The sequence below is a fragment of the Terrapene carolina genome, unplaced genomic scaffold (genome assembly GCF_002925995.2).
Source record: "Terrapene carolina triunguis isolate 2854851 unplaced genomic scaffold, T_m_triunguis-2.0 Scaffold112, whole genome shotgun sequence".
In the NCBI taxonomy this organism is placed as follows: Eukaryota; Metazoa; Chordata; order Testudines; family Emydidae; genus Terrapene; species Terrapene triunguis.
The window spans coordinates 21,123,833-21,143,538 of record NW_020664463.1 but is presented as its reverse complement, the minus strand read 5'-3'; the positions used below and the strand labels follow the sequence as shown (position 1 = coordinate 21,143,538).

Here is a 19,706-nt window from a genome sequence, read left to right as displayed (position 1 = left end):
CCCACTTTTGGGTGTGTTAGGGTGCTCCTGCATCCTCTGTACATGGGTAGGGGAAGTAGATGGCACAGATGTATCAACAGCTGAATGCTGTACTGTGATCTGGGTGACCAAAGGACTAGTTAGCACTGCTGACGTTGTACAAGCCAACAAGAGGGATTCTGATACCTGGCCCACAGACAGGGCACTCAGTGCCAAATAGGCCATAGGAGCTAAAAGGGACAGGACCAAAAGGCTGAGTGCCAATGTGCTGGATACAGAGCTTGCCGAGGAGCCACTGACGGAGGAAGGATTTAGCCTGTACTGCAGGCACTCTTTTCATAGCTGGTACTAAGGTGGCAGAGATACCCGCTGTAGGCTGCTATTCTGCTGCAGAACTAGAGACAAGACTAATACATGTCGACTTGTGCCTCAGTTCTGAGGGTCCCAGAGAAGGAGAGTTATGCTCCTTCCTACCCCTTTGTGAAGAAGTCAGCATGTGGACTGAAGCTGACTCCTGAGGTCTCTTATTGGAGGTAGCCGTGTTAGTCTGTATCCACAAAAACAACAAGGAGACCGGTGGCACCTTAAAGACTAACAGATTTATTTGGGCACAAGCTTTCGTGGGTAAAAACCCACTCCTTCAGATGCAACCACTGAAGAAGTGGTTTTTACCCACAAAAGCTTATGCCCAAATAAATCTGTTAGTCTTTAAGGTGCCACCAGTCTCCTTGTTGTTTTTGAGGTCTCTTAGACATTTCTGCCCTGGAGCTTGAGATGAATCACAGTTCATTGGGGCACTAGCTGAGAGGGACTGAGCCTTAGTTACAACTTTCTCTGTATCTGACAAGGCTTTCATGGAGGCCTCCAGATGAAATAGCTTTAGGCATGCACAGTGCATCCCTAGACTTCTCAGTCCATTTGGAAAAAGAGCAGCAGGTGGAGCACTGGTCAAAGATATGCCTTTGCGTTTGCCTAACCAAAAAAGAAAAAAAAAAGAAAAAGCACTTAACGACCTCAGGAGGGGCATGTCTTAAACTCCAGGGATTTAGCTTCCACCATAACAGTGGAAGTTCTGGTAGTGGGGGGAGAGAAGCATAGACTCAGTCTCAGATCTTACTATCTATGAAAAATTTGTAAAAAGTTTCTTTAAAAGCCAAGGGGCAAAGTAAAAGTTAACTAACTACCTAACACTATGCTAACTAACCACTAACCAGAAGAGAGTCACAGAGAAGCCAGAGGACACTGCAGGGGTTCCAACTCACTCTCACTGATGGTAAGACGGAACTGAAGAATGGTTGGCTTGGGACTATTCCATCCTTTATGAGGTGGGAGAGGCACAAGGATTTCTAGTGTGCAGGCTTGTCCCCAACAGACACTGCTGGCCAAAAGAATCCAGTTTTGCAGACATAAAGCTCAAGCCCAACAAGAGTGGGATCTATGTGGACAAATAGTCAAAGAAGAACCAAGTCTTTTACATCATGGCACATTCTCTGCTGGCCCCTTCCAGGGCACACCATAGACGTGGTAATCCAGAACCACAAATCAATGCCCAAAGTCACTCCCATTGAAGTGAATGGAAAGACTCCCATTTGCTGCAATGGGACTTGGATTGTTATAATCATTGTTGAATACAGGACGGGCACATGCTTGGGGCGGCCCTTTTCAAGGGGCGGCACTCCGACCTTTTTTTTTTTTTTGCTTAGGGGCAAAAAACCCCGGCCCTGGTTGTATACAAAATTGAGTGTTGTTCTAGGGAGGTGTACAGTGTGATTCCACTCTGACACCACCCATGTTACTTGCATGAAACTTTACCTTAAATCAGATTGAGGTGGTTAATTACTGGGGCTTTTATAAGTGAAGAAGGATGCTTTTAGAGTTGTCACTGGATTCAGAAGCAGGAGATCTGGGTTTTATTTCTGGCTCTGCCACAGACTTCCTGTGTGACCTTGGGGAAATCACTTAAATCTCTGTGTCCATTTCCCCTTCTGTAAGCTGTGAATAATACTTTCTTGTTGTGAGACTAAAGTTTATTAATGTTTGTGAGGCACTCAAATGCTACAAGGATGGGCCTATAAAATAAACATTGGTGAAAAAACTGAGATACAAAAATCTTTAAAGCCCTAAGAGAAATAAAGCAGGGACTTAAAGTTAAACAAGTCTGCAGAAAATAAAGAAGTAAAAAGTAACTTACATTAGGCAGCCTCTCAGAAAATCCAGGAAAGCAGCATCATGGGTTTTTAATACCATACTTAGATCTTTGGAGTCTGGGTGTCTTTTTTTCCCCCTGCTGTTTGTTATAGTTCTAGGAAAACCTCTGGAATCTTTAAAAACAAAATATGCTTTTAAGTCATGTAAATATTTTGCACAGTAACAGTTTAGCCGTAGTCATGATGTTGCCCTTCAGTAGTGTGAACTTTATAGAGTCCTACAAGGAGATTTAAATCCATAAGGAAAATGACTTGTATTTACATAACAACTTTCATCCAAAAGGATCCCAAAATTCTTCACAAACTTACACCCAAGAAATACCTTTACCTACCACTGACCTGCATCTACTTCAGGGGAAACATGACAACTGTTTAACAACACAGAAATGCACTACACAGCTGCTTAGGATAGGAAGTGAAGAATGCCATGTCCCATTGAAGCTTGTTGAATCGTAGGTAGGTTGAACATAATTACCCAGTTGGTGTTTAGCTAGAACACAATGAGCACTACTCAGGACCAGGCCTGTGAGGTGGCACTGAGAATTCTCTCTTTTTCAGGTGCTTGGCTGGTTGGTTCTTGCTCATATGCTCAGGGTCTGAGCACAATAGGTCGGGATAGGAAAGAATTTTCTTGCAGGTCAGATTGGCAGGGACCTTGGAGGGTTTCTGCTTTCTCTGCAGCATGCAGGTACAGGTCACTTGCCAAGATTATCTCGGTATCTCCCTTAATAATTTCCTTCTCATTGCAGGGATCTTGGTCCCTCCTAGTCTCTGCCTGTGGCACATAAATCTATTCTCCTAAGGGCTGTAATTCTTTGGTCTCATTTTGGTTGTTTGGTTTAACGTGCAGGTGCTGGTGACCTGTGATACACAGGAGGCCATACTAGATGATCTGGTGGTCTCTTCTGGCCTTAAACTCTGACTCCTTATTTAGGGTAAAATCTTTATTGAAGTCAGTGGGAGAAAGGTGTGAATAAGAAGTCCTGAACAGGGTATTATGAGAGGAATGAAATGAGTTTTCCCATGTTACATCCATCCCACCAGTACATGGCTTCATAGGCACCGACTTCCCTGCTTTCCCCTGGGTGCTCGACCCTCCCTCCCCCCGCACCCAACCCCACACCCATTCCACCCCTTCCATGAGGCCCTGCCCTGCCCTGCCCCCATCTCAACCTTTCCCCAATCCCCACCCCAGTTCCGCCTCTTCCCTGCTTCCTCCCCTGAGTGTGCCACGTTCCCGTTCCTCCTCCCCCACCCACCTCCCGGAGCTTGTTGTTTTCTCATTGCTAAAACCATGAAAGGAGGCAACACCACTTAGTAAACAAATCTGTATTAAATGCACTTTACTAGAACTGATTATACTTTCATCCTGAAAAATATGCAGCGTAAACTGATAACACAGCGCAGCATTCAACTGAATTCAACATTCAACTGGTATAATTTCAGATCGCTCTGCTAGAGGGATTACTCACACAGCAGGGCAAGCCATGTATAGGCGCCGACTCAGTGGGTGCTCCAGGGCTGGAGGACCCACGGGGAAAAATTAGAGGGTGCTCTGCACCCACTGGCAGCCAAGCTCCCCTCACCCCCACCCCTCCCCTGAGCGCGCCGTGTCCCCACTCCTCTGCCTACCTCCCAGCGCTTCCCAGCCGCCCGCCAAACCGCTGTGGAAGTGATACAATAAAGAGAGACAATCACAGGTGCTTACCAAAGAATGTTCGTCTTCTTGATGCAGTCTGAATAAAATCAGCTGGCGGAAGACCCAATATCTTCAAGACAGAAAATTAATATGAGGAGTTATTCACTATTTCTTCAACATCTCTAGCAGCCTTGGCTAAAGATGGATGTGCTGTTCCTCCTCCTATTTACATGTGGCAATTTACAGTAAAATGTCTCAGAGGGGTAGCCATGTTAGTCTGTATCTACAAAAACAACGAGGAGTCCGATGGCACCTTAAAGACTAACAGATTTATTTGGGCATAAGCTTTTGTGGGTAAAAAACCCACTTCTTCAGATGCATGGAGTGAAATGTCTACAACTCTCTCTAACCCACCCTCATTTTTAATGTGCCTCTCACTGTAATACAGTATCTAAGGTCCATATACAGAACCAAGGGATCCATTATAATTGGTTGAAAATGGACTTCACACTCTCCATTTTAAGCTGTCTTCTCACAGGAGATAAATTTTGGTGGTTGTCATCTTCCATAAACAATGCTGCCAGGCTAGCTTGCTCTGTTATTAATGGAGGTCTTACTTAAACAGATTTGTTTTCACAGTTGGGCTCATTCTGATCTGACTAATAGCATCTACAACATCTACGGCCCTCTGTTGAGACAGCTCTTTCCCCAGCCCTGGAAGTTTCCCCCGGGGACTCTGAAGAACAGCACTCCTGTTGATCGACGTAGATGCTGTGGGTAGGGTGACCAGATGTCCTGATTTTATAGGGACAGTCCCGATTTTTGGGTCTTTTTTCTTATATAGGCTCCTATTACCCCCCCACCCCCGTCCCGATTTTTCACACTTGCTGTCTGGTCACCCTAGCTGTGGGAGACTGCAGAGAGGGACAGTACAGCAGCTTTGCACCTGCTAATTCAGGGCTTGCCCTGGGTTGGAGATCAGACAGGGAGCTAGCATAGGATGCTGAGCAGCAAAGTGATATGCTCTCATTAGTCAGACTTGCCTAGGAGACTGATTGCAACACATTGTACCTGACATAACTTTTGCATCGTTTTCACAGTTGGCCCCAGGTACATTACATGGCAGTGCAAACAAAAACAACAAATGTATTAGGAAAAGGAGAAAAATTAAAATATTGCTTTGCTTCCCCCTTAGACTCAAACATACTTCTTTGATCAGAACCGCTCCCTACAATTCTGATCAGATTACAATGTGCTCCCCATAAAGACAGAAACAGTGCAGTGACTGAACAAACCAACAATGTTCACCACAGGGAGCTGGTTTGCCACACAAAGAGGAGGCAGCAGCTTCACATTCTGCCTCTTCCTTCTCACTGGGCCCCCTGGCTTCCCTCTCACAGCCAGCCCAGCTTCAAAAAATATTTGAGTCTCTTCATGTGTCATTCTGTTGCTGGGAGTGCAGTTTAGCAAACTGCAGCTAACCTGTCATTCGAAAACTCATGTCAATGAACCCCTGTGGAAGGAACTGTTCAAACAATTCATCAAATTACAAAATGCTTTGTTTCCAAACATGCATGTAAGGGATGGAGAAACAGCACCTTGATGTCATGACTAAAAAAATCCCAGAAGCTACCTCCATGATGCAGGCAAGTTGCTCTACTTCATTCTCTCCGGGAAAAAGGGGATAGCCTGTGTAAAGTTCAGCCATGATGCATCCCAGGCTCCACATATCAATAGGAGTAGCATACGGGTGACCAAGAATCACTTCGGGGGAGCGATAAAATCGGCTCTGAACATACGTATACACTGCATTAGGAAAGAAAATCGGACACTAAGGAACGTAGTGTTGTCAGGGCAGCAATTCACATTAGAGAACTATAGACCTTAGAAAAGACAAATACCTATTATTTCCCTGATAAGCCAGAGAGGGATTGTTCCTTAGTACATGTTTCTAATACTTCATCCAGTTCCATTTTAAATTGCATGTGATAGGTCTTTCCCCACATCTTTTGGGAACTATTTCACAGAGCAATAGATCTTGCTCTTAGGAAATGTTTCCTGATTATTATTCAGCCAAATATCCTTAGTTCATTCCCTTACATGCAATTATACCCCTTGAACCAGCCCAAACAATTCTTCCCCCTCTATAGGCCCCAGTCCTGCAATGGGATTTTCCAGCACAAAGCACTCCACACCTTCAGAGACCTATCTGGCGAAATTCTGGCCTCACTGAAGTCAATGGCAAAACTCGCATTGATTTCAATAGGGTCGGAATTTCATCCAGTGTCTTAATTGGGACTCTACACGTGCAGGGACCTGGGCCAGCAGGTCACATTCCAGGATTGGGACCATAGTGAGTAAACTAACTCTTTTTAATTGGTATTCAGCCCAATCAAATATAATGATGGTACATTACCTCTGTCACTTTTCCCTCCTACATCAATTCCACTAGCCTGTTGGACCCTTTTATTTATTCGTTTGCTCTTTTAACTCCCTCCTGTTCAACAGCTTTCTGGGAGCAAGCTGCTCAGCAACACAAGCAGTATTCTCGGGGGCAGTTTCTCCAGCAGCGCATAGGAAGGGACGACACATGGCATGTTGCTTTGTATGCGTGGCCAATATCACACTGTTGGGGTTTTGTTGTTGTTCTGCCATATCATACTAAGAATGAATATCTAACTTTGTCTTCTACTACCTGCCCTTAGGTATCTTTCAGTTACTGCTTCCCAGGCATCTAAAAAAACCTCTTATTTAAGCTAACAGGAGATGAATCATGCTCCATATTTCTTCCACTGAATTTCTCTGTTTCAAATTATTCTTCTCCAGATACATTCCAGGGTGAATCTCTTATTATCTTGTACCCAAACATCGGAAAGCCTAAAATGATTAACCTCCCTTTCAAAAGCAGATTGTATAAATCTAATTGATTTAAACCCAACATAAGAACATAGAACATAAGAATGGCCCTACTGAGTCAGACCAAACGTCCATCTAGCCCAGTATCCTGTCTTCCGACAGTGGCCAGTGCCAGGTGCCCCAGAGAGAATGAACAGAACAGGTAATCATCAAGTGATCCATCCCCTGTCGCTCATTCCCAGCTTCTGGCAAACAGAGACTAGGGACACCATCCCTGCCCACCCTGGCTAATAGCCACTGATGGACCTATCCTCCATGAATTTATCTAATTATTTTTTGAATCCTGTTATGGTCTTGGCCTTCACAACATCCTCTGGCAAGGAGTTCCACAGGTTGACTGTGCGTTGTGTGAAATCTAGAGAAATTCCAAAATCTAGAGCAAGGTGCTTGGCTGAATTCGTATATATTGTCTGAGTGGAGAAACATGTTTAATGGGAGAAAGAGAAGAACATAGAACATGATTTGTTTTTTCCATGCTTAGTGAAAATGTTGTATAGATGTCTCCCATTTAACGAGTGCTACAGCCTTCCTCACATTTATTTCACTCTTGAATGACATGTTTATTCTTAGTGTTGTGAGTTCTTTGTCATCAATTCAACTATAAGACACATTTTATGTTTAATTTCTTGTTTTATTGGTTTTGTTTGGTTTATTCGCTGTACATTCTGTTTAAACCTTATCAAGAAAAAATATTTTAAAAATCTCTTCAAAATGGCTGTATAATCTCCAGTGCCCCGGGATGTTTTCATTCCACCGCAACTCAGGGAAAGGATACTTTTGGTTCAAAAATGCATGAATTGTAACTTAACTAACTAGTAAAAAAGGATCTCGGTCTGATCCTGTCAACCCCCACTGAAGAGAGTAAGTTTTATTGAAGTTAGTGGGGCTATTCACTTGGATCCATTTCAATTCCCTACACCTGCTAAGACCAATTTCTATATCATCATCATCATTAAAGGTGGTAGATCAGTCTCAGCAGTGTGGGGGAAAGTGCTGGTAGGTGACACAAGGAGAACCCCATTGGCTTACTAGTTCAATAGATGCAAATGATGGGCATGTGTCATTGTATTAGCTCAATGAAAAAATATTTTTTCCAGTTTTTAAAAATTAAGAAATCTAATTAAGAAAATTACATCAACTTGACTTTTCTGCAAACCTCTTTGGTGTTCATAGCAGCTTGATCCAAAGTCAATAACTTTAACTGAATTTTGACCTTTGTGGTATAGCAATATGTTCTCCTAAAGAGGAAAAATAAAAAGGGGGAAAGACAAGAACACCCCAGTAGGTTAGTGAACTCTTTGGTAAAAGTAATGTATAATATGATGAGGTTATGCTTAACTCTGTAATAGTTATATAAATCACTTTATCTTGCCTGTTCATACACTTTACTGATACTGGAGGGCAATCATGCCCAATTATTTGAAATAAAGCAAAACTCCAAATGAAAGTTATGAGAGAGACAGAATAAGAGGAGGAAATAGGGACCCCCTTGGGGCCAGGGCCCCTGTGCTTCTAGGGTCTGCAGCTCTGGGGCAACCCCACCATTTCAAGGCTTCCAGCTTCTCTGCCATGAAGCTGGGAGTCCCAAAGTCCCAGAAACCCCCTCTCTAACTGAGGCTTGACTCCTGGATCCACAACAGGAGCCTGGAAGCCCTGAGAACCCTGGCTCAAGCCAAGGCTCTCAGAGTTTTCAGGGTCCCTGCTGCAGAGCTGGGATCCTGGACCAGCCACCCTGAGTACAAACCTACCCAGACTCTGTGAGTATGTACTCGGCACTGCTACACTACTATTTTTAGCGAGCTGGCATGAGTATGTCTACTTGAACTGGGAATAACACCCCTTAGAGGAATCATAGGTTCTACCTATCACTGTTGAGTTTTAAAGATCCTTTCAGAAGTTCTCTATCCATGAAAGATCAGATGCACCTTACAAGAACTCTACAAAGTAGCTTATAATGAGATGACAGTACTCACAGGTTTCAAGTCACAGTGGATAATTTTTTCCCGGTAGAGCATTTGTAAACATCTCAGCACACACTGAGTGAATCGTCGAATCAAAGACAAACTAAAACCTTGGAACTTGTTCTTTTTGATCAGCTGATACAAATTTATTCTGTGGGATGAGAGACAGAGAGACCAGGGCACTTTGGGTTTATGGTGTGAATAGTTAAAGCACATTAGAAAGCCTCTTGTTTTTTTCCTATATGAGAGAAAGGAATCACCCAGACTAAAACAACATGTATGTTTTCCTTCTTAGGAATGTTATATTGCATTTAATCCTCCAGATCTAATGGATAAGTAATGTCAATGGGACACATTAATTTATTGAACCAGGTGTCACAAATCCATTGCTTTTCACCATGAAGAACAGCATTCTCATTGGGGGAATAAGAGATAGAAAGGTTTGGTCCAGTTCCCATTCTTTTTAATTGACCTTTGACTTGGCACCTTCCACAAATTCCTTTGTATCTCAGTGCCTGTGGTCAGACACTCAAGGGAAATCATCTTTGATAAAATACCTGTATAGATTCTATTGCTCTTATACGGTCCTCATCACTGTAGTATGAGCACCTTTCAATAGTGCATTAAGTGACATGACTAACTTCTGTCATGTGTGGTTTGATGGGAATGGGAAGGGCAAAAGAAGTAAACAAACATAAGACCGAAAAAGAGACTTCCCTTACTAGCTGTTTCCTTCAACCTTCCTCAGCAAGGCAAGGTCACCACCAGGCAATGCCATGACCAGAACGAAGGTGGGAAGTGCAATGGTACTGCTGCAGTAGGGCTGATAATAAGAATTAGGATGATGCTGTTCACTAGAGCACTGAAAAGCTCAGCAATGTCAATGTACATCGGGTCATGCGGGTAAACCTTTCTCCCATTTCACTTTGCACAGGTTTGTACTTGCGTGAGTTTCACTTTGAGTTATGGGTTCATAAAACTCAAAGCAGCCCTTACCTCAAAATGCCATGGTTTGCTTTTGGGACAAAACACCAAATTCTCCATTTCCTCCTGAAATCACAAATTGCTCCAGTGTTGCTGGAAGCTCAACTCAGGTTTACTCAAAACATTGCCCATGAACTTGGGCCAGCTTTCAGGTTTGCAATGAAATTTGTTTTACCTGGTTGCAGTTTTGCACTGTCTTCATTTCTAGATATCTACAATGATGGCCCCCATTATCATAGTATCTGAGCACCTCACAATCTCAAATTTATCCCCACAACACCACCAAGGGAAGTGCTATTATCTCCATTTTACAAATGGGAATTCAGGTACCGAGAGGCAAAGTGACTTGCCCAAGGTCATAGAGGAAATCTGTAGCAGAGCAGGAAATTGAACTCAGATGTCCTACGTCCCACTAGTGCACTAACCACTGGATTACCCCTCTTTTCTATAGAAGTGCCTTTCAGTGGAGGACCCCTAACTACTTTACCAATGATAAAGCAACACTCTTCTGAGGCAGGTAACCATGATTATAATTACTATTTCACAGTTTGGGAAACTGAGGCATAGGAGTAGGAGAAGGGCCTGGCAATGAACTAAAATGGCAACCTTGCTAGTAGGTGTCAAAGGTTTACCAACAGCATGTGAATTTTGTAGAACGTTGAGACACAATTTTCAGAATAACTGATAGATCTTGGGTTTAGATTCTTTCCTGTATGTCGGAGACACATTGATGTGGTGTGTGTGGAGGGGCTGTGTTGCCATTGGAATCCCAGAAATAATTCTGGCTGAGTTAGGCAGACTTCTTCTTAGGGGCTGTGGGCCACAGTAGTAGCTCCATCACTCTTGGAGACAGTGGAGCATGCTTCCTGCTATGCATCTGACCAGCTGTGCTGGGGACACTGCTATTGCCCTGCCCTCACCCAGCTTGCTTTCAGACAGCTGGGACCTATACAGGCACTAGCAGGGAGATGATGCTATGCTCCCCACTGGAATTCTGACCAGTTACTGAGCCTAGGTGCAAGACTGTGTATGTAGGGGGAAGAAATTTTCACCTCCCTCTCTTGTACGTCCACACAAGGCATGGGCAGAGTCTGGCCATTAGAAAACAAACTAGCTAGTACATGATGTTTTCATTCTGTAGGAAACAACATTCATCAATCAAGTTATTGTTTTACTAATAATTTAAATTACCATTGGACCGATAAGGCAAAAATATGCTTTTATGTTATGGACAGAGGTTCCAGGTCTCTTTTAAGGGGGGTGAACGTGCTGGATAGCCAGAAGCTGTTTTCCTCTCAGTTTCCCACAGTGACTTTCTGAGATCCCAGGCTTCTGCCTTTATTGGACCCAAGAGGCCTTTGATTACATCATGTTAATCAGCACACGTGTCAGAGTTCACATTGTCACATGTATCAGTATGAGCTGGATGTGACACTGAGTTTAGGTCAGAGTCAGGGATCAAATCTTCTAATAATTTGCTGGATCTTCAGGATGCTGAGCACACTAGAATGAATGGGAAGAAAAGCCTGCCACATCTATACACAATTGGGGGAGATATTTTTTTAGAAAGCAGAAAACAATTGCTTGAACTCCCATTTGACATTTGATTACAAGAAATGTGAAGAATAAAAATGTCCATGATTTCTCCAAACTTCCTCCTATAAAGTACATTCCCAAAACAATAACAATTGTTGTATTTTTAACTTCTGATGTACAATATCTTTAAAAACAGCTGAAATAATGGACTAATCATTTTAAAACACCCCTCACATTCCTGATATTGGTTATCATGTTTGTCAGACAATAGATGCAATTATAAAGGTCAAGTTCACTTGCTGGTTCCTGTATTTTTCTATCAACTCCACCTGGTTACTATTGAGGGAATCATCTGTTTTTTTCAGCTCAGTAGCCTGTGGGAGTCTGTCACGGCTTGTTTTCCTTTGCTAACAATTGCAACGCTGTGCACTATTTATATAACATTAGACTGAATATTAGGACAAACCTAAACTATAAGTTCTTTATCAGGAGTTTTCAAAGGGAACAAAAGAGGGCAGATCAGCATAACAAACTCTAAAGTTCACCAACCCCTACATTCACTTTTTATTTTTTTTCCATTTCATTCCATCAGCTAAAGAAATGTAACATGCACAGAACAAAAATTATGCACCAGATTATCCCTGGTTCTAATAAAGGTGCACATGGTGTGTGTGTATGTGTGTGGTGGGGGAACTCTAATAAGGAGCCTTTTCCAATCTACCCGTGAGCACCAAGATCTAAGGTCAATCCCAAGCTCTGTGCTGAGAGATTGCTTCTTCTTTGCACCACTCAGGGATACAAATTGCCCCCCAAAAGGCTGAGGGGCCTCAGCACATCTTATTGGATGGTGCATCAGGTATGCTCCCTCTATGCTTTGGGGAGCTAGGGGAAGGATTGTGCCTCTTGGGACAAGGAAGTATCCCTCTCAGGGCTGTTGCTAAATACCACAATCTGGCCCTATTAGTAAACAGATCAGCTGTGTCCTTTCTACATTCTCAGGCCATTTTTCTCTACTTTGTTCCCCATCCTTTTTCGAGGGCTCTTGATATTGGGCAGGGAGGGGAAACGATGTGCAAATTAACACAGATGTCTGTAAACTAAACACTACATGGTGTGAACCAGAAAAAACCCAACCGACCAACTCAAAAATGGGGTTGCCAATTTTGGTTGGATGTATTCTTGGAGATTTCATCACATGACAATCTTTAATTAAAGATTAATTTTTAATTCCTGCAGACTCCAGGACAATCCTGGAGGGTTGGCAACCCTACTCAAAAACACTAAAAAGAAAGAAAATAACAGACAAGTTATTTTCATAACATGTATGGGTCTGCGATCCTATATAATTTGGCCATGATATAGGTAGAAGAATATATGCCTTACCCTAGCAGTTCAAAAGAAATGCAGAAGTGATTGCGAAAGTAAAAGCATTCCTTCATATGGACAACATTGTGAGTACTGTCTTTGTCCTTCTTCCGAAGAGCATCGAGAATCTTCACTTCTACCAAAGCCTGATTGTGAAATCTACATGCATAGGACAAAGTCACATGATATGACGAGGACCTGATTAATTTAATCTAATTGTAAATGGATTACTACAACCAACATGATCTTGCTACAGATACAAAACAAATGGCTCTCATTAAAGAATCCGTAGTGACCGGTAATTACCACACAGTGGAATCTGAGCTACAAGAGTTATTTCCTAGTCTAAGTAGAGAGAAACACCGTGTGGTAATTATTGGCAAATGCTGACTTCATAATGCTAACCACTATCTATTCTGGTTATTTTGAACCTGGCTGGCAAAATAATTGAATGAAAAAATGTTTCAAACAATACGTGTTTGAGCATCTAGGGTTTAATCCTGGCCCCAGTGAAGTCAATGGGCGTCTTTCTATTTACTTCAACAGAGCCAAGATTTCACCCCAAGAGTAGCAAGGTCTTCAGTTTTCTACAGTATCTGTACAAGAGGCTCACTGAAGCAAGAAGAAAGCATGCAATGAAAGGGCCTAATTAATCTCCTGCTTAAGATAATAGCACAACTCCCATTGACTCCAATGCTGCTGGATCAGGCCCAAAGAAATTTAGTAGTAAAATTTCTCTGGGCCTGATCTGACAGCACTGCTTAGTAGAACAAGCATGGCCATTAGTAAGAGGGGAAGAAAAATTGTAGGACTATACTGTAAAATTTCCAATGCCAGAGCCAGCTATTGGTCCTCCTAATCCTGTATGCCGTCTCCAGCAATAGGTCATTGCTGGATGCTTCATAGGACGGTGATGTCCCCCACCCTATTTTCTAACTATGCAACATTATATCATGTTGGAAGAGGGGGGAATTTCTCAGCCTCTGAAGATGCTCTGCTTTGCCCTCATATAGGCATGGATATTCCCTGTACATTTTATACATTTCTGTATCAACAGCTAAACCCTTTAAAATCACGCTATACTGTTTGCCTGGATGATTTCCTGTGGCTCTTATTTCACCAAACTGACTCTATGCTGGGAAAATAAAGTGCTCCCTTTTTGTCAGTTTTAAACTTGCTACCTTTTGATTGTGCTCTCTTGTTCTTATGCTACGAGGAGGAATGAATAAAAGCACCATCCTGGTTTTCTGCATATCATTCAGAAGAGGAGAGGGATAGCTCAATGGTTTGAGCATTGGCCTGCTAAACCCAGGGTTGTGAGTTCAATCCTTGAGGGGGCCACTTAGGGATCTGGGGCAAAAACAGTACTTGATCCTGTTAGTGAAGGCAGGGGGCTAGACTCAATGACCTTTCAAGGTCCCTTCCAGTTCTAGGAGATAGGATATTCCTTTTATTAAATTTTCCTTCTCTTCTTCTTCTTCTTTTTCTTCTCCTTTCCAAAGTAAATAGTCCTAAAATTTTTAATCTCTTTTACAAATAACCCTGCCATTCCTATGCTTTTTACCATCTTTTTTTCACTTCTGGATTTTCCAGAGTAAAAGGGTTAATCTACACTACAAAGGCTTTGCCAATATAGCTATACCAGTATAGCTATCCTGGCAGAGCCCCCAAGTGGAACTCAGTTTATACCGGCAAAAGGAGTTCTTTTGTTGGTATAGTTAAACCTCCTACCCAGACGACACAAACTACACTGGCCAAAGGACTCTTTAGCTGGTAGAGCTAAATCTACATTGGGGCGGGGGAGGGTTTGCCAGCATTGCTAAGTCGGTCAGGGATGTGTTTCTTTAACACCGCTGACTGACATAGCTATGCCGACAAAACTTTGTAGTGTAATCCTGGTTTAAGGGTTTGTGTACCGGCGGAGAGGGGGGGAGGAAGCCTAGAATAGTTAGTGGGGAACAGCTATCCTGCACTAGTTCCTTGTGTGGACACTCTTATTCCACACTAAAAGTGCCTATGTGTGGTTTAGGTTAATCTACTTCGAAGTAGATTAAGATAAACTGCAAAAAGGCATTCTTAGTGCAGAATAAGAATGTCCACATGGGGAGGTGGTGCGGAATAGCTATTGTGCTTTAAATTCACAACCTAACCCTTTCACACTAACTTCCCCATGTAAACAAGCCCTAAGCATTAGATAACTCTATAACAAAGCTATTTGGGAGCCCAATATTGGAATAAAATGCAGTTTTGCAAGTCAGGATAGAAGTGAATTGGCAGAGTTATGAAGTGGGGGGAATATAACTGGAATTGTGGGGGATGCAGTCGGTCAGAAATGAGGTGCATTGGCCGAGCTACATGCAGGGAGCTTGCACCACTCCTGCCCACATCATGCCTGACTCTGCCAAGACATAGCATCCTTCCAATTTTATTGCCAACAAACACATGCACAATTTTTAAAAGTATTTATAAAAATGGAATAAGCAAGCATCCTTTTTCTTATAGCATATACAGATCATTACTTGTAAATTATCCCTAATAAAGCAGGGGATGATTATTCTCATGAATAGAAAAGTAACAGCCTATCAAACACTTCTTTAACCTCTTGAAGTCGTGCCATGCTGTACCTTTTCTTGTTCCTTATTATTTTCACTGCCACTAGTTCATTGGTTTTATGATCCAAACATTTTGCTACTTGTCCAAACGACCCTTTCCCAATGACCTCTAGCACTTCGTAGCGGTATGCGATATGGTCATGTAGGACCTGCAGTAGACAAGGAAACAAAATGCAAGGTTCTGATGCCGGCACAAATTCAAGATTCATATTCTAGAGTGGTGTTTATGTCTGTGAATTCACTGCTCATGAAAGGTGCTGGACTGGCAAAACGTGAAGTCTTATGCCCACAGGACAAGTTGAGACAGGCCACAGAAGTGCACTAGCAGAAGTGGCACAAGCCCTCAACTAATGCACCTTGTGTCAAGGGAAAGTGGGTCTCCATTCAGAGCTTCTCTTTTGAGATTCAAACAGGTTGTCAATAGTGATGGGTTTGCAATGTGGACATTTAACTGCTAGCAAGTCATCTTAGACCTTCATTTATCTCATATAGATCAGCTAGCAGTGGACAAATAGTCACTGCAAATATTGTTGCCCAGAATACCAGTACCATGATTTTCCTTCTTACCTTTATGTAAGTGCCATGTTCGTCATCATAACAATTATTATTCTGTGTTTCAGGTAACCCTTCAATCTTTTTAGCTTCCAGCCCAAGAAACCACAGCTCTGCATAGTTGAGAATTTCTTCTTGCTCATAAACTGTTAACTGGTTTCTAAAATATTTCAAGGCTTCTAAATTGAAAAAAAAAATCAACAGTGAAAATGTGGAATACATTGATCACGCAATTCAATTGTGATTCTTACAGTAAAAGTTTTCTTTAATGTAAAGTGATTAATTGTTATTTTTATTCTTCCCGATCAACTGTGTTCTTTTCTTGACTCTGCCTTGCTGTGTGACCCTTTGCAAATCATTGATTCTCTTAGAACCAGACTTCTAAAGACATTTAGGTGCCTGGTAGAATTGTCAAAAGAAACTACGTGCCTAACTCCCATTGATCTCAATGGGAGTTAGGAGCCTAGATGCTTTTGAAAATCCCAGTAGGTGCTTATCTGATTCTTTAGGCACCTAAATATCTCCTTTAAAAATTGGGCCCTTAATGCCTTGGTTTGCCTACCTGTATAATGCCTTTATGTACTTCCCATGAGTGAGGTTCAGCTAAGTAAAGTTTGCAAAGTATTTGTTGCTCCTTGGAAATATGATGTTAAGTGCAAACTGCTAGATGTATTAATTAGAAAGAAGTTGTGCATGAGCTGAGGAAAGAAGTCAGCTCTATCCTCTGTATTTCTAAGCAAATTTCTTGATTACGCACTAGAGCCCCCATTCTCATGTCACATTGTGAGGTCACTGACGACATTTGCAGCTGGAGGATTAGTCTGCCTGGCCTGGCGCATGATGAGGCAGTGTGCTCCACAGAAGGGCTCTATGGATTTAGCCCAGGTGCTCTGGGAAGTATCTGGGAGACCTGCTAATGCTTCTTCTTGGGTGGCCAAGGGAGGAAGAGAGCCGCAGCTGCCACTGCTGCCTGATCTTCCTCTTTGGCCTTAACTACTTAATCTGCACCCACAGTTAAGTAGGTAGAAGTTTGGTTAGTGTGATTGGTTCCCATTTTTGAACTGTGGGTACATTCAGTGTCTGGAATGCACCTGTGGGTGGAAAATGTGGCTAGCCAATGTGTGTCCACAGAGTGGCTGGTCTTTGGAAGTTTGTCTTCATTTGCACACTGCTTATTTTATCTGTCGGGCTTTGATTTTTTGGTTTTAACTCATAAATATCAGTAAAACACCCCCAATACAAATAAGTAAATAAATAATATCATGTAATATAAATGAAATTGATGCTTATCCAATAAACCCTGGAAAAACACCAGAAATGGTTACTTGTATCTAAGGGCTTGTCTATACAGAGCAGTAATGTGGACTACGGGGGTGTGATTTTTGAAGTGCACAAATGTGTTGAGCACTAATTAGTCGGTGTAGATCCTGCTGGTACACACTAAAGGTTCCCTAGGGCACTTTAACGAAGTACCGTTAGAAACAGTGCTCTGTTAAAGTGCATTAGGGAGCATTACAAAGATATTACTTATTGCAGTATATACTACTGTAATGAGTAATGTAAATAATATACATTACTCATTACAGTATATACAAAAAGAAAGTCCCAAAAGCCATCTACATAAAACTCAAAAATTGGTAACAATAACTCCCTTCTCCCAAACAAAATGAATAAAACCCTGAAAACCAGAAGCCCAGTGATCTGTTATGTTATAAAGAAGGTACTGTAATGCTGCTTTGTGTTATGCTTGAGCTTCTTTATTAAGGGTGGAAATTTCAAATCCACTCAGCACTGGCCTAACTCTACTCCCATGGAGATCAATGGTGTAACTTACACTGACTTCAGAGTGAGCAGAGCTAGGCCAAAGCTGAGCATTTTTGAAGATCCCAGCCTGAATTTCTAAAAAAAGCATCTTTCAGAGTTGTCCCTAGGCATATTTACAATAGCACATTGATTAAAGTCAGATGCTTTCACCTCCTAAAAATAGCTAAATGCATAGTCAAACAGTCTTCCATCCCTCAGGCAAAGGCCTCAGAAAACAAATGGATTTAGTCCTTATAATGGTTAAACCTAGCATCAGTCCTCTAGTGCTAGAGAGGATCTCTGTTGAACTGTCAAACCAATGAGCTGTTTTAGCTGTCTTAATTTTGCCTGCATCTTGGTCTGAAGCCAGCTTTATTCGTTTAAGTAAAATTCTCAGCAATTGAAGAGCCTGGAATTGCTCCTGTCACCAGAGTGTCACGCTGTGTCCTTGTGTCAAGTCAATTTTTTAAAAAAAGTTTACTTCAGCAAGTCCAAACTTAGGGAAAGCAGAAGGTTAAAGACTATAGCTTACCTACCCATTGCATTCAAAATCCCTGGTACAAGTGCCTTTGAATAAAAGGGAATACGGGTTGATATTTTTCTATTGATAACTGCACATGGAATTTTACTGTAAGGAGGGTGAGATTCTCCTTGAAAGAACAGGGCAATTTCAGTTCCAATGTCTTGTTTGTTTATGTTGTGCCATATATGACAGGCTTCCTGAACCTGAGGAAATCAGACGGTCAGAGCTGAGATCTGCCATTCTGATCAGAAGGGAGAATTTACTGTTAGTCATCATATACTGGACAGTCGTTGCTTATGACTATCTGTTTGTATACTTTAATGGATCCATCACCAGGCTATAATTATTGTCTAGTAGTATCTAGGCACTGTTTATATAACAGAGGTTCAGCAGTGAGTTCAATTCAACGTGGAGATGTATTTGCTCTACCGTGCCCTTATTTTTATTTAGTCACTGATGATTGATTTCCAGAAGAATATTGTCCTTCTGCTACTCCCTTGTTAGGGGAAATATTTTTGTAAAGAGCTGAAACTAGCAGCTACAGCCAAGTGAATTCTTTTTTTTTGGGTGGGGGTAAATCGTTTATTTGCCAAAACATGTATTTGTCACTCAAATGGAATTATTCACAGATTGGGGTAGAAGTCAGCGAATAATTTTAGCCAGATAAAAAATGTAAAAATATGTTTTTTGAAAAAGTTGAAACTGTTTGTTTTGACATTTTCAAAATGAAACATTTTGACTTTTAATTTCAAAGTGACATTTCACTTAGAAATCTGTTAAAAATAATCGTAAAGGGTAACAAATACCTGAAAAAATTATGAGACCATGGGCACATACTCAGGGAGGCTAGACCGTCCTGCAGCTCATACTGCCAATTCTATTTTTAGTGTGCTGGGTCAATGAGAGCAGTGCAAGTAAGTATGTCTTCTAAAGGTGGGAATCACATCCCCAGCTCCAAGTGTAGAGAGACCCTTAGTGACTTGCCTTCACACAACAAGGTCACACATCCTGGACAAGCCCTTGTCATGGTTTCTTTGCAGGGACTGGACTAGATGACGGCTTGAGGTCCCTTCCAGTCCTATGATTCTATGATTGATTCTATGATCCTCTTGTCACTTACATATTTGCGCTAGTCTATTTGTTCCACATTTTGTTTAATATCAACAGTTAAATTATATTTAAAACTCCTCTAATGCATCCCTTCCTCCATCCCCTCCCCAAGAAAGGCATTTCAGTGAACTCTAACAGCAATTCACCTTCTTAGTGAGTGCTGTTTGTTACATCATTCTCTCTAGCATGCATTGTTTCTGCTCATATTGTACCTGTAGCTGTCAGAGGCAACTTGAGACTGGTATTGGTTCCTTCTATTTCCGGCCTATTGGGCTGGACTCTGGTAGCACCTTCAGGCAGGTTTTCTGCAAGGTTAAATCGGGAAAAATGTGGCTGGCCTCGAGATCTGTTTTCCTGCCAAACAACAAAGATTTTCATTTTGCTTTCTTGTATTTTCACTCGTTTTCAGCTCATCCCTATCATTACAGAAAAACTGCTACCTGTAGCCCACTCAGAAGTAAGATCTGGAGGCTTTGGACTTTATTAGGGATTTTAAAGTTTAAAGTCAACCTGTGGAAC

At 41.9% G+C, this 19,706-nt stretch overlaps 1 protein-coding gene across 1 annotated transcript in view; it reads right to left on the bottom strand.

Annotated features, from left to right (window-relative positions):
* Positions 1 to 19,706, bottom strand: part of DYRK4 (dual specificity tyrosine phosphorylation regulated kinase 4) — a 71,983-nt gene that overhangs the window by 8,277 nt on the left and 44,000 nt on the right. Inside the window, exons 3-11 of the mRNA XM_029911668.1 lie at positions 19,400 to 19,541; positions 15,767 to 15,930; positions 15,212 to 15,348; positions 12,606 to 12,746; positions 8,715 to 8,853; positions 7,898 to 7,979; positions 5,459 to 5,631; positions 3,895 to 3,955; positions 2,171 to 2,300 (exon numbers count right to left, since the gene is read on the bottom strand). Of these exons, the coding sequence (XP_029767528.1) occupies positions 2,171 to 2,300; positions 3,895 to 3,955; positions 5,459 to 5,631; positions 7,898 to 7,979; positions 8,715 to 8,853; positions 12,606 to 12,746; positions 15,212 to 15,348; positions 15,767 to 15,930; positions 19,400 to 19,541 (1,169 nt within the window). The remainder of the gene's footprint in view (positions 1 to 2,170; positions 2,301 to 3,894; positions 3,956 to 5,458; positions 5,632 to 7,897; positions 7,980 to 8,714; positions 8,854 to 12,605; positions 12,747 to 15,211; positions 15,349 to 15,766; positions 15,931 to 19,399; positions 19,542 to 19,706) is intronic.